The sequence below is a fragment of the Nothobranchius furzeri genome, chromosome 16, assembly GCF_043380555.1.
Source record: "Nothobranchius furzeri strain GRZ-AD chromosome 16, NfurGRZ-RIMD1, whole genome shotgun sequence".
Lineage (NCBI taxonomy): Eukaryota > Metazoa > Chordata > Actinopteri > Cyprinodontiformes > Nothobranchiidae > Nothobranchius > Nothobranchius furzeri.
Window position 1 is genome coordinate 54,645,774 of NC_091756.1, and position 14,193 is coordinate 54,659,966.

Below are 14,193 nucleotides of genomic sequence, written 5' to 3' on the forward strand. Positions count from 1 at the left end.
AGGTGTCCAGCAGACACATTTAATGCTGTCAGCAATGGCTCCACATGGAAGAGAAATGTTACAAAATATGAGAAAGGAAATCATTTCTTTACACAAAAAAGGTGAGGGCTACAAAGCTTTGCGTATCAGTCACAATAACAGTAACAAAAGAGATCCAAAAATGTAACAAAAATGGAAGTGCAACCATCTTACAGAGACGTCCAGGCCGTCCACTGAAGTTAACATCTGGACAGGAGCGTCTTCTGATGAGAAGGGTTGAAGAAAGTCATCATGCAAGTTAACTGCAGTTAGCTAAAGCAGTAGAAAGCCAAACTGGAGTGACCACTTCCTGTGACACCACATGGCGCATACTGCAGAGAAATGGCAAGCATGGGTATCGTCCATGAAGGAAGCCTCTCCTGAAGCCCATGCACAAAAAAGCAGGCCTTTATCTACCGCTGACCTGTCTGGTGAGTTCCTTCATCTGCCTGATGCTGTTTGTTCAATAATGTTCTCTAACAAACCACTTAGGCTGCCATAGAATACATGTTTATGATGAGAATTACACACAGGTGGACTGTGTTTTCTAATAATTGACTTCTGCAGGCAATTGATTGATTGCGCTGGATATAATTTAGGGGTATCGGAGTACAGGCCCTGAATACAAAAGCATGCCACACCTTTTAGATTTTCATTTGCTTAAAACTTTGAAAACCCTTCATCAGTTTTGTTCTCCCTTCGCAATTATGTGCAATTTTGCATTGGTCTTTGACAGAAAACTAAAAAAAATATTAAGTTTGGAGTGTTTCAAAGTTCACTGGGTGTACTTTTACAAGGCACTGCATGTCTGCACTGAAACCTCTTCTCTCTTTCATTATGAAGATCTTCCTAGAGACAGGAAGTGACCATGAGTCTCAGCATGCTTGACACGTCCGTGAGGTCCGCACGGCTCCGTGTGGAAAAGTTGCGTCATTTTAACAACCACGCCCCTCCACCGCGTCTCCGCACGGCTCAAGATTTCCGCAACGTGCACCTCGGAAATTTTCTAACCACGCGGACGGACGGACGCGGAAAAACATGGCGGACCGGCAAGAACTAGTATGGCAGAGGTTGGTAAATACAGACATTTGTATGATTCAGCTCTCAGAGATCACCGTGATCAACATGTTGTTAATAATTCTTGGAGAGAAATGACTCGCACTGTCGAAAAAGACGAGAACGCTGTTAAAAATGCTGAAATGCTGTGTTGTAAACAGTAATTTCTTCTTCTACTATGGTGTAGTGTTGGATGCATGCTGTAGAGCTCCATGCTGCCCCGTTCAGTTTGGGAGAATATTGGCTCACCGCAGTATGGCAAGCCAAAACCGTCACAATACGCCACTTTCCCAACCCGTCTAGTTAAGAAATGGCGAAAAAAACGCCGTTTGATGTGCCAAGACGTCGTAAAATACGGCGAAAACTCTGCCAGAACGCCGTAATTTACGCCGTTCTGAACGGTCCCGTAGAACGCCCGTAAAATACGCCGTTTTTTCCGGACATTGAACGCCGTTTTTTACGTCACCCTAATCCCAGACGCGTTCTCTGTGTGGGTGGCGTAAAATACGGCGTTTGGTACGGACATTGAACGCCGCTTTTTTCGCCGTTCTGTGACATAAAACGCCGCTTTTAACGCCACTTTGTGACAGTTTTAACGCGTTTAAAATTCAACTTTACTCTCATTTATGCAGAGCCCTCCCCATGGGTTTCTCATCCACTTAATTTAAACTTCAGTGACCCAATGAAAGACGAGGAGGTTGAGGCAGCACTAATTCATCCCAGATTCGCCGGGCTGTCGGGCTGTGCGGATTGCTGTTTTCTAATACAACTCGGCTCTGTTTCAACTAATTTCACTGTATTGAAAAAGCCTTGAAATGTAGTAATATTATCAACAATGTGTCAACATTATTATTTTTTCTGTCCACCTGTAAAAGGCAGAAACGCTGTTTCAGTCAGACCTGATGATTACTTAAAAGTGTGGCTGCCGTATCAGTCTGTCCTCGTGGCTCGTGAGTCCAGCTGAAACATCAGTGCTCTTTCTGTCCAAAACTCCATTCTTCTTAAGTTCATCCACTTTCAGTATTTACTATTGTGACAGTGTGTGCTGTCGCAACGTCCCGATTGATCATGCGCCCTGGCTACTTGGTCAAGGGACTGTTCCTTTGGCTGACTGGTTAGAGCGTATGACTCTCACCCGGGAGTCTGGGGTTCGAATCCCGCCCAAGCCCTCATTTATCCACCTGGCCACACTATTGTTTTTTTTTTCGTTTTTTTTTAACGACTGTTATACTTGTCTTACAGGAGCTTCTGAAGATGTTCTGTCTTGCTTCTCCATCATCACTCTCCAGCTCCTCAGACCAGCCACTCCAGAACCTTCCCAGATCCAGGATCAGAGCACTTTAATTAAAGTTTGAAACATGTCTGCTTGTTGTTCTCCTATAGAAGCCTTAAACTAGAATTTGCTAATGAGCTTTCTTGGCTAAAATATGCTCTTAAATGTTTTTATTTACATAATCAAGAAACACGTTTTTCATTGCTGCTTCACCAAGACATGACTGAAAATGTCCTCATGATCCTGAAACGCTGGTTAAAACAAATTACTTTTAACCTCTTATAAAACAAACGTGCCTGTTGATGATTATGCCACTATACTGAAGCACCTGCATACTTGCTACCGATTTGCTAACTTTCTGTAATATTTGATATTTAAGTTAAAAACATGAAATGCTGTAACACAAATTCCAAATGTTCTAGTTGAGCACTTGTTTCTACTCAACTAATCATTATTTCTGTGATTAGTCAGCTTTTTCCTTTTCAATAAACACATGGAAAAATTACAATTATCTTACTGAAAAATGGTTTAACAGTGTTGCACATGTATAATAATCTGCACTGGTTTTCACAGTTACGGCATTCTTCAAACTATAATAATAAAATAAAGTGAAAAGATATTTACAATTGATTACTTCAAGTTCCTACTATTTACATTTTATGCATCGATACTGTAAATGGCTGTTTACTAAGGCATACAAAGTCAGTGCCTGTACACAGGTAGTTTGCTTGTAAATCTACATATTTCTGTTCTATATGATCCTGTATTCTTCATTAATGCTACTTACAAATCCACGAGTCTGTAGAATTGCCTTGTTTATTTGAGCAGGTATTGAACAATCCTTTTAGTTATTAACAAGTTGAGTGTGTGCTTAAGAGGAGTTTAAAAGTGTTAGCCTTAGAAAGTAGATGAGCCTCTCCCACAAACCACATTTTTTTTAATTTAGGACTTTACGGAGTGTGCTGAAAGACAAAATGAGGCTGATCATCTCCATTTTTACAGGAGGCAACCCCCTGCTTACTAGGCAAGAACCCGTATGAGAACATTCCACTGACTTTGTATGCCTTAGTAAACAGCCATTTACAGTATCGATGCATAAAATGTAAATAGTAGGAAGTAATCAATTGTAAATATCGTTTCACTTTATTTTATTATTATAGTTTGAAGAATGCCGTAACTGTGAAAACCAGTGCAGATTATTATACATGTGCAACACTGTTAAACCATTTTTCAGTAAGATAATTGTAATTTTTCCATGTGTTTATTGAAAAGGAAAAAGCTGACTAATCACAGAAATAATGATTAGTTGAGTAGAAACAAGTGCTCAACTAGAACATTTGGAATTTGTGTTACAGCATTTCATGTTTTTAACTTAAATATCAAATATTACAGAAAGTTAGCAAATCGGTAGCAAGTATGCAGGTGCTTCAGTATAGTGGCATAATCATCAACAGGCACGTTTGTTTTATAAGAGGTTAAAAGTAATTTGTTTTAACCAGCGTTTCAGGATCATGAGGACATTTTCAGTCATGTCTTGGTGAAGCAGCAATGAAAAACGTGTTTCTTGATTATGTAAATAAAAACATTTAAGAGCATATTTTAGCCAAGAAAGCTCATTAGCAAATTCTAGTTTAAGGCTTCTATAGGAGAACAACAAGCAGACATGTTTCAAACTTTAATTAAAGTGCTCTGATCCTGGATCTGGGAAGGTTCTGGAGTGGCTGGTCTGAGGAGCTGGAGAGTGATGATGGAGAAGCAAGACAGAACATCTTCAGAAGCTCCTGTAAGACAAGTATAACAGTCGTTAAAAAAAAAAAAAAAAAAAAAAAACAATAGTGTGGCCAGGTGGATAAACGAGGGCTCGGGCGGGATTAGATCCCCAGACTCCCGGGCGAGAGTCATATGCTCTAACCAGTCAGCCAAAGGAACATAACCCTTGGCCAAGTAGGCAGGGCGCATCATCAATCGGGACGTTGCGACAGCGCACACACACACACACACACACACACACACACACACACACACACACACACACACACACTGTCACAATAGTAAATACTGAAAGTGGATGAACTTAAGAAGAATGGAGTTTTGGACAGAAAGAGCACTGATGTTTCAGCTGGACTCACGAGCCACGAGGACAGACTGATACGGCAGCCACACTTTTAAGTAATCATCAGGTCTGACTGAAACAGCGTTTCTGCCTTTTACAGGTGGACAGAAAAAATAATAATGTTGACACATTGTTGATAATATTACTACATTTCAAGGCTTTTTCAATACAGTGAAATTAGTTGAAACAGAGCCGAGTTGTATTAGAAAACAGCAATCCGCACAGCCCGGCGAATCTGGGATGAATTAGTGCTGCCTCAACCTCCTCGTCTTTCATTGGGTCACTGGAGTTTAAATTAAGTGGATGAGAAACCCATGGGGAGGGCTCTGCATAAATGAGAGTAAAGTTGAATTTTAAACGCGTTAAAACTGTCACAAAGTGGCGTTAAAAGCGGCGTTTTATGTCACAGAACGGCGAAAAAAGCGGCGTTCAATGTCCGTACCAAACGCCGTATTTTACGCCACCCACACAGAGAACGCGTCTGGGATTAGGGTGACGTAAAAAACGGCGTTCAATGTCCGGAAAAAACGGCGTATTTTACGGGCGTTCTACGGGACCGTTCAGAACGGCGTAAATTACGGCGTTCTGGCAGAGTTTTCGCCGTATTTTACGACGTCTTGGCACATCAAACGGCGTTTTTTTCGCCATTTCTTAACTAGACGGGTTGGGAAAGTGGCGTATTGTGACGGTTTTGGCTTGCCATACCGCAGAGACGAGCCGCACAAACCATAAACGCTGCGAGTTGTGAAGCGCGTTCCAGCCGCGAGCCGCATCACCGCGCGGAAAGTGAATGCGTCAAGCATAAACCACTTGGGGTTGGGGGGTGTGCTCCACACAGAGTGGGAGGAGGAGGAGGGTTGATGCAGAATTCATGAGACACCAGAGAGGAGGAGCAGTCATGTCTGAGCAGAGTAGATGAGATTACAAAAGAAGGTTTTAGAATCCATCTTTAGTTGTGAGTGAGTCAATTTCAGGTTGCTGCTGCACAGAGAAGATGGAGAAAGGAAGGAGGAGAAAGAAGGAGAGGAACCTTCTGTCACCATAAGGGAGTTTCTCAGTGTTGACTCTTCTGTGGACGTCCGACTACAGCAGCTTGTTTTAGGAAGGAAACAAACTGCATGGTGACTTCAGCATGCAGAGTTCACTGGAGGAGAGTCAGGATGATGGAGGGAGGAGAACGAGGAGCAGTGAACTGATGAAAAAAAGAACAGAACAGAGCAAGGTGGAAAGGGACACACTGATGATGGAGCTAAACGGGATGGTGCAGAAGATGATAAATGAGAGCAGCTGGTGGGAAAGGAGGGGGGTAGACTGCAGCATCCTGATGGCAGCATTCGTCAGTCTGCCGACTGGTAAGAGACTTGTCTAAAAATAATGGAAACATAATCTGAATTCCTAACACTCATTCAGCAATACCTCTGCTGCTAAACTGTTATTTTTATTGCTTCACTCCACTTACCCCCATGTTCTCAAAACAAAATAAAACAATTGATTATTTTTATTTATTTTTTATTTTTTGTCTTCATGTCCTACTTAGGTATTCCTGTGAAATTCACGTTTATATAACAACAATTAAATGTATTTTATATTGTGTATAACTACTATGATGAGTATGTTTGATATATAGCTTCAACAACACTATTTAGCTGAAGATGATGTTTGCAGAAAAAAAGTACTGAGACTCATGGTCACTATAACCACAAGAAGTGCACTATGGATGGTAACCAACATTGTTTTGTCAAAGTCATTATGGTAACAGTGTTTCCTAAAGATCACTATGGTAACCACTAGAAGCTCATTAAGATCATGGTAACAAACAGTGTTTTCTAAAGGTTGCTATGGTAATCACTAGAAGCTCATCGGGGTCACCATGGTAACCACTAGATGCTCATCAAGGTCACCATGGTAACCAACATTGTTTCATTAAAGAGCAAGTCACCCCCTACCAGAGTCTAACTCCACTCCCACTTCATGTTTGAAAAATGCAACAAATGTCGTTGCCAGGCAGACCGAGAGGGCGGAGCCGCTAACAAATACACACACACTCAGGCTCACGACAGCAATGTGACATCATAATGTGCCAGTTTACATCATAGCATACCTCTTAGCCAACAGCGGTGGCAGATTTAAATTCAAATACAGTGCAGAGTTTTTACCTGACAACGGCACAACACTGACAGTTTTAGGCAGAATATTTAAATTTTAACTAAGATGCACTGAAGTGCCAAATTATTGACGACACGTGTCTACAGCACGATTAGACACTCGCTTATTTAGTTTATAAGCAAAAAAAGTTGATTGGGGGTGACTTGCTCTTTAAGATCACTATGGTAGCCACTAAAGGTTGAATAAGGTAATCCTGATAACCCCTGACCACCCACCTGTGTCTCTCACTCCCTGTGGGTAAACTCAACGGTTCAGACTGAAAACGTTCAGACTGAAAAGTGCTGAAGATTGGAACTTATTTAGAAAAACTGTTTGGACTGAGCAGCAAACAGCTCTAAACCAAAACCCAGTGTGTTCAGAACTGATTCTCCCTAACAGCTGTAGAGCCAATTCAATTCAAGTTCATTTATAAAGCGCCAAATCATGACAAGAGTCGTCTCAAGGCACTTCACATGAAAAACATTCCAATTCAGGTCAGTTCATTAAGCCAATCAGAAATAATGTTTCCTGTATAAGGAACCCAGAAAATTGCATCAAGTCAATGACTAGTGTCAGTGACTATACAGCAATCCTCATACTAAGCAAGCATAAAGCGACAGTGGAGAGGAAAACTCCCTTTTAACAGGAAGAAACCTCCAGAGAATCCTGGCTCAGTATAAGCAGCCATCCTCCACGACTCACTGGGGATCGAGAAGACAGAGCAGGCACGCACACACACACACACACACACACACACACACACACACACACACACACACACACACACACACAAAGACAAGTAGTGTGTCTATAGTTATATTGTGATGTCTTAGTAAATTTTCTATTTGGTGAGAGATAAACTTTATTGTATTTATCCTAGTGGATCTATAATTAAACGGATAAACTAGTAGTAGCACATCCAACGTCAAGGAAAGCAAAAAAATTATTATCAGGAGAGGGAGAATGTTTTAGTGGTTAGCAGCAGTGTGCTAGACGATGGCCCCCTCCATGAGGCCACCACAGCTGTAGAGCCTCTCTTCTAATTCCCATTTCTCTGTGTGACCTTATCAATCATCTCACATGAACGCTGACCTTCTCAGAACTTGGTTGAAGGTTGTTTGGGGTCTGAAAAAGTGGTTTTGATTTGTCCAACAGCCTTTCTGCAGCTGGGTTCCTCTCAGCCACTGTGGTTTTCTTTGGGTGTGATGTTGGGAGTAGCTCATGCTGTCATCACCGTCAAAGGGACACATCTGGCGAGCCACAGAGCGTTGAGCGAATCACAGGTCTGGGGGAAGTTTTGGACCACCTTCTTCATCGAGGTGAGGTAACATGATCCTTCTGGGCAAGTTGATCTGGATCTGGTCATCACTGAAAGGTAACAGTATAAAAGTGAAACAGATGAGTAATTTGTTTAAGATGAACTCGTTTTTGACAGCTACATGTGTGAATCAAAACAATATTTGATTTCACTTATTAGAAAAGTTCTAGAAACAGAAGCTGCCCTAACCCGTTTCTTCCAGTGAGGTTTCAGGTAAACTGATTTAAACTTCATTTAAATCTGTTGGGACTGTTCAGGTCTGCAGCTCATTCTCCGCTGAGGCTGGAGTCCACGGGCACATTAAGATGCATCACGCTCATACTAATGTGATTGGGCTGGGGGACTCCAGCATCTGGAAGGTTTCCTTGCTGCTTCGGATCATCTACCTGTTCATTGCTCCTCTGGCTCTTCCCGTCATCACACCACTCGTGGCCTTCGGTGAGACGGGCAAATGCTTTACTCAGAAACATTACCTACCATAGTCTGAAATCACCTCCTCTGTCTCCATGGTGGGATGAGTCTCATGTTCATGTTGGTGTTTACTGGTTTTCAGCTCATCTGAAAGGACGTGCGTTGGTTCTAGTGATCAGGACAGTTCTGATGGTTGGGCTGGGTCTGTATTCACAGCTCTGGCTGCACATCAACGTGTCTGGGTTCAGGTCCATGCACAGCGCCCTGTTCTGCATGCTTGCATGCAGAGCCATGTTCTCTGTTCCATACATCCATGTCAATATCTTCCAGGTAAGAATGCCATCTCTGCAGAACAAAACAAGGTGAGAAAACTCCATGTCAGGTTTTCCTTTTACATTAAAATATCTTCTTACCTGTTAAAGAAAACAAAAAGTCTGACTTTATAGTTATATAGTTAAATTTTTTATTAAATGTCTGAAAATAATGTCTGTATGTTTTTAAATTCATAATTTTGGTCGGTGATGATTCTGCCTCTCGGACTGCTGGACAAAGGTGGGTGAAGACAAACCGGTCTGAAGGAGTCTGAGCTGTTGAACACACTCAGAACAGTTTACTGGCTGAATCAGGTCTTATATGCAGACGTGTTTTTCATTTCAAGGAAGAGAATTCTTAATGAGGAAAATCTTAATTTGTGTCAGAGAATCAGCTGAAACATAAATTGAATTCATACAATGAAAGTTCACATAAAAACAATCTCTAAAACAATCAAATTGGCGTATATTAACCAGGATTTTACCTGGTTAAATGAAAGTTCACTAAAATGAACAAAACAACAACCTAAATATGGAAAATTGTCAACTAATGATTATTCTGTTATGATTTCAACCCATTTCACTGAAATTGAAAACATCCATCCATCAACTACCATCCACTTATCCAGGGTCGGGTCGTGGGGGTAGGAGCCTAAGCAGGTTAGGCCCAGACGTTCCTCTCCCCAGCCACTTGGGCCAGCTCCTCCGGGGGAATCCCAAGGCGCTCCCTGGCCAGCACAGAGACACAGTCCCTCCAGCGATCCATCCTGGATCTTCCTTTGAGTCTCCTCCCAGTTGGACGTGTCCAGAAAACTTCACCAGGGAGGCATCCTTACTAGATGCCTGAGCCACCTCAACTGGTGCCTCTCGATGTGAAGGAGCAGCGGGTCTACTCCGAGCTCCTCCTGGATGACCGAGCTTCTCATCTTATCTCTAAAGGAGAGCCCAGATATAATGCGGAAAAAAACCTAGTTTTGTTCTGCAATCTCATTCTTTCGGTTACTACCAAGCCTCCAAAATTCGGGTCTGAAAATGAAGCCAATACGGAAGTGAGAAAAATTGCAGTTCCACCCTCATCCGCTGGGGGGCTGGTGTCAAAGCGAGCAAATCCTCATTGACTCCCATGTTAAAAATACCAATTTCACAGCAGAAATAAACATGTTTACAGCCTGGTTCCAAAACATGTTTTTGGTTTAAATTATCTAGTTTACACTCATGACAACTCTGAGGGGGGTGAATTTTTTTGTCACTCTTCTGTTTAAGATTTACTCTCAGGTGGAGAATCAAACATCTTAGGTGTGTTCTTGCTGTGTCTTTGTAAATCCATGCTTTCGTTCTTTTTTTAAACACAGAAACAGTTTTGTTTACCTGTTTGTAGCTACAGTTTCGCCGACAGCTGCCGGCTTCTTCAGGCTGATGCTGATGGTGTCGCGTCACTTCCTTCTCCGTTTATCTGCGGGCAGCAGAGGACGTTGTCGCCCTCTACTGCCCGCTCTCCCCTCTCCGACGATGCAGTCCCATGCGTGGTCCAGCGTGTAAACTCCGTCGTCCCTGTTCATGGTCCCACATCCACGTCTCCTTATCTCGATTGCTTCCTTGATCCATCTTTTGTATTTTTGTTGTTCGGTGGTTATGATCCGTGTGTTGTCCCAGTCCATTATATGGTTTTCTCTTATGCAGTGATCTGTTACGGCTGACTTTTTTATTGTACTTTCTGCTTCTTCTTTTGCTGCTCTTGTGTGTTTACGATTTGCCTCTTTCTCGCACTCCTTTCTATGTTCTATTGTCCGTGTATTGAGTTGGCGTCCGGTTTCTCCTATGCATGTTTTATTGCATATTTTGCATGGGATTTCGTAGATGACTCCACATTTTTGTCCAGCTGATATTTTGTCTTTTGGGTGTACTAGTCTGTTTCTAACTGTTGTGTATGGCTTTGTTGGTGTGTTTATGTTGTGTTTTTTCATTGTTGCTCTTATTTTTTCCGTTATGCCTCTGATGTATGGTAGGGTTATCACTGGTTTTGGTTCTTGTCTTTCTGGGTTTCTGGTTCTTTTTTTGGGTTGTTCTTTGCTTTCTGTTTTTGTTTGTTGTTTTCCTTTGTTTATTGCCCATGTCGGGTATGTGCAGGTCTTTAAAGCGTGTTGTATGTGTTTGTCCTCTTGTTTACGGTCTCTCTCTTCTGTTATTATGTTTGCTCGGTGATATAATGTTCTGATTACTGACATTTTGTGTATGGTGGGGTGTTCTGATGTCTATAATAGATATTGGTCTGTGTGTGTTGGTTTCCTGTATGTGTTTATGTTTAGGGTCCCGTCGGTCTGCCTGGTGATTTTCATGTCCATAAATGCTATGCTGCCTTCTGTTTCTAACTCATAAGTGAATTTTATGTTGCCCGTGTCGTCAATATTGTTTAAGTGTTGTGTTAGTGTTTCTGTTTGACCTTTTGGTATGATTTCCAGTATGTCGTCTACGTAGCGTTTCCATAGTTTTATTTTGCAGTTTGGGGGGGCGGTGGCTATGGCTTTTTGCTCTAGGTTTTCCATGAAAAATTCGCACAGGGTGGCTGATAACGGGTTACCCATGGCGAAGCCTTCCAGTTGTTTGTATATTGTGTTGTCGTATGTGAAGTAAGTGGAGTTAGCTACCAGTCCTATCAGTTGTGCTATGTCATCTGCTGTGAGGTTTGTCCTTTTTTGTAAAGTTTTGTCTTGTCTGATTCTGTTAACTACTATGTCTATGGTTTTTTGGGTTGGTGTTTTTGTGAACAGAGATGTGACGTCATGTGAGATGAGTATGTCGTTGTCTTCTATTGTAATTTCCTTTAGTTCTTTTGCCAGTTCTATGCTATTTTTGCAGTGTTGGTCTGTATTTCCTAATAACGGGCTGATGATTCTGCTGATATCTTTTGCCATGTTGTATGTTGGTGTACCTATGCTGTCAACTATTGGTCTAAGTGGAGTGTTTTGTTTATGTATTTTTGGCGTTCCATATATTCTTGGTGTTATGTTTGCTGTGGGAATCCAGTGTTTGTACATTTTTTCTGTTATTTTGCCTTTTTCGTGCAGTGGCTTCAGTAATTTTTTCATGTTTTTCTTAATGTTTTCTGTTGGATCTTTTTTAAGTATTTCATATGTATTTTTGTCCTCTAGCATCTGTTTCATCTGTTGTTTATATTTTTCTCTGTCCATAACTACTGTGGTTCTTCCTTTATCTGCCGGTAGAATAATTATCTGTTCATTTTTTGGATAAAGCTGTCATGGCTGATTGTTCTTCTTTTGTACTATTGCTGTGTTGAATTTGGCTGTTTTTTAATATCCCAACTATGTTATTTCTGAGTTCTGCTTTCTTTCCCTCATCTGTGATCTGTTGACATGCTAGTTCTGTTGCTACAATAAATTCATCATATGGTATTTCTTTTGGTGTGACTGCAAAGTTTAAACCTTTCTTTAATATGCTCTCTTCTGCTTCTGTTAGTTTGTATTGTGAAATGTTACATACCCATGAGTTTGGTGTGGAGTTGCCTTGTATTTCTCCCCTCTTTTTCTTGTTTATGAGTCTGTTTAACTTCTTTATGTGTCTTTCTTTTACTTTTATGAACTCTTGTTCCTGTTTTTCCATCATGTGTCCTTTAATTAGTTCCTCCATTTGTTTATCAAGTTTGTAATTCCTTTTCAAGTCCAGGTGTCCTCTTTCCAGTTCGTCCTCCACACGCCTCTGTTTGGTTATGACGTTCCTTATCCTCTCCTTGAGCAGTGCTCTCTGTGCTCTTTCTATTATATTTTGTGCTGTCTTGGTCCGGATCGATGTTTTCAGCTGTAGGCTTGTGGGTGTGATGTTTTCGTCCCGGCATCTTAAACAGAAGCGAAGGTGGTTTCTTAGACGAACAGGGACGACGGAGTTTACACGCTGGACCACGCATGGGACTGCATCGTCGGAGAGGGGAGAGCGGGCAGTAGAGGGCGACAACGTCCTCTGCTGCCCGCAGATAAACGGAGAAGGAAGTGACGTGCCACCATCAGCGTCAGCCTGAAGAAGCCGGCAGCTGTCGGCGAAACTGTAGCTACAAACAGGTAAACAAAACTGTTTCTGTGTTTAAAAAAGAACGAAAGCATGGAGCATCAAAGCTTCTGCTTTTAATGCCACACCTGATACTTAAAACTTTATTGTTGTTTTTTGAATGCTTTGTAATTTTGACCGGACACAGAGACAGAGGTGGAAGAGAAAAGAAGAGACAAAAAGAAGGGGGGGCACGAAAATAAAAAATCTATGATGAACAGGGGTCTGCTTCTAGACCTGCAGAAAAGGGACACACAACAATACAGCAGGAGCAAGCTATCATTGCATCAACTTGATGAAGAAATATAAAATCAACATTGTTTTTCTGAACAATCATACGATAATAAATCACAGTGCATTAAGTGCCAACCATAGCCTTAAGACGTGTGTTGAAAATGCCCAAGTCCATACTTATGAGAGCACCATGTGAGTACCTGTGTGTGTACACGCGCTTAAGGTTTCTCTATAGGAGCATCCAGTAGAGAGTGAGGGGCCACATCTGCCCCAAATATGTGTAGGAGATGGAGGGACCTCCACGTCCCAGAGATCCAAGAGCTGCCCCAGAGCACAGGGACCCCAGGGAGACTGCAACCAGAAAAGCCCCTGCCCCTTAAAGTCAATCTTTGATCTGTCAGCTTGTTGGGTTCAGACCAGGTGAGCATTTCCAGGGCTGTCATTGCTAAGTGTTGGAAGTCTACCAGCAACACTGTGGATTCCACAGTTACCATGAGGGTGATGTCCTAATCGTCTATATATCGGGGGATTGGGTCTTTGATCTGCTGTTCTATCTAAAAATGTATTATAAGGCATGGGAGTGATACTGTCATCTAGTGGCGTGTTTGTGTATTGTTACTGTGATCAGACTTTTTTTTGTCGTAGCTCACGTAGCGACTGTCTCTTCCACATCTCTTTACTTGTGTGAAGGCTTTGTGTGCTTATTATGACAATATTATGTTTGAGTTGAAGCATGGAAAAGGTTTCAGAAATATGCTAACATCAATTATCAGGGTTTAATTTCACTTCTAATGTATGCAGAAATCTGTCAATGTCAAATTACCAGTTTGCTATAGCACAGCCTTTTCTAAATAATCAGAGATCTACAGTTTTAAAAAAACAACAAAAAAAAGCTCATTTTAAAATGAAGTCTTCAATATTTGCTGCAAGTAGCTTTTCTCATAAAAGTTATACATTTTATTTAGTTTTAACCTGACCTTGGATGAGCGGAAGAGAATGGATGGATGACATTTATCATTCCCATGTTCAAACCATGCCACGCAGCTTAAATACATTTAAATATATATAAAAGTATACTTGGTGTACCCAGATGAAATAATCTAAAGTTAAACTGGGACATGGTTTTCATCATTTGATTTTATACAGGAAGTTGCTCCAAAAGACACAAAACCACAAAAGCAATGAATTGGACATCACTTCCTGTTTGACTAATTGCTAATTGTTTACCACTAGAGTGTTGCAGCATCAGATGTTATTT

The 14,193-nt window shown here is 41.5% G+C and overlaps 1 protein-coding gene across 1 annotated transcript in view; it reads left to right on the plus strand.

Annotated features, from left to right (window-relative positions):
- Positions 1-4,233: 4,233 nt before the first annotated feature.
- The window catches only part of fads6 (fatty acid desaturase 6), a 35,685-nt gene continuing 25,725 nt past the window's right edge, over positions 4,234-14,193 (plus strand). The window contains exons 1-4 of the mRNA XM_015962211.3: positions 4,234-5,812; positions 7,761-7,924; positions 8,181-8,361; positions 8,477-8,664. Coding sequence (XP_015817697.2) covers positions 5,593-5,812; positions 7,761-7,924; positions 8,181-8,361; positions 8,477-8,664 — 753 coding nt within the window. The 5' untranslated portion in view covers positions 4,234-5,592. The remainder of the gene's footprint in view (positions 5,813-7,760; positions 7,925-8,180; positions 8,362-8,476; positions 8,665-14,193) is intronic.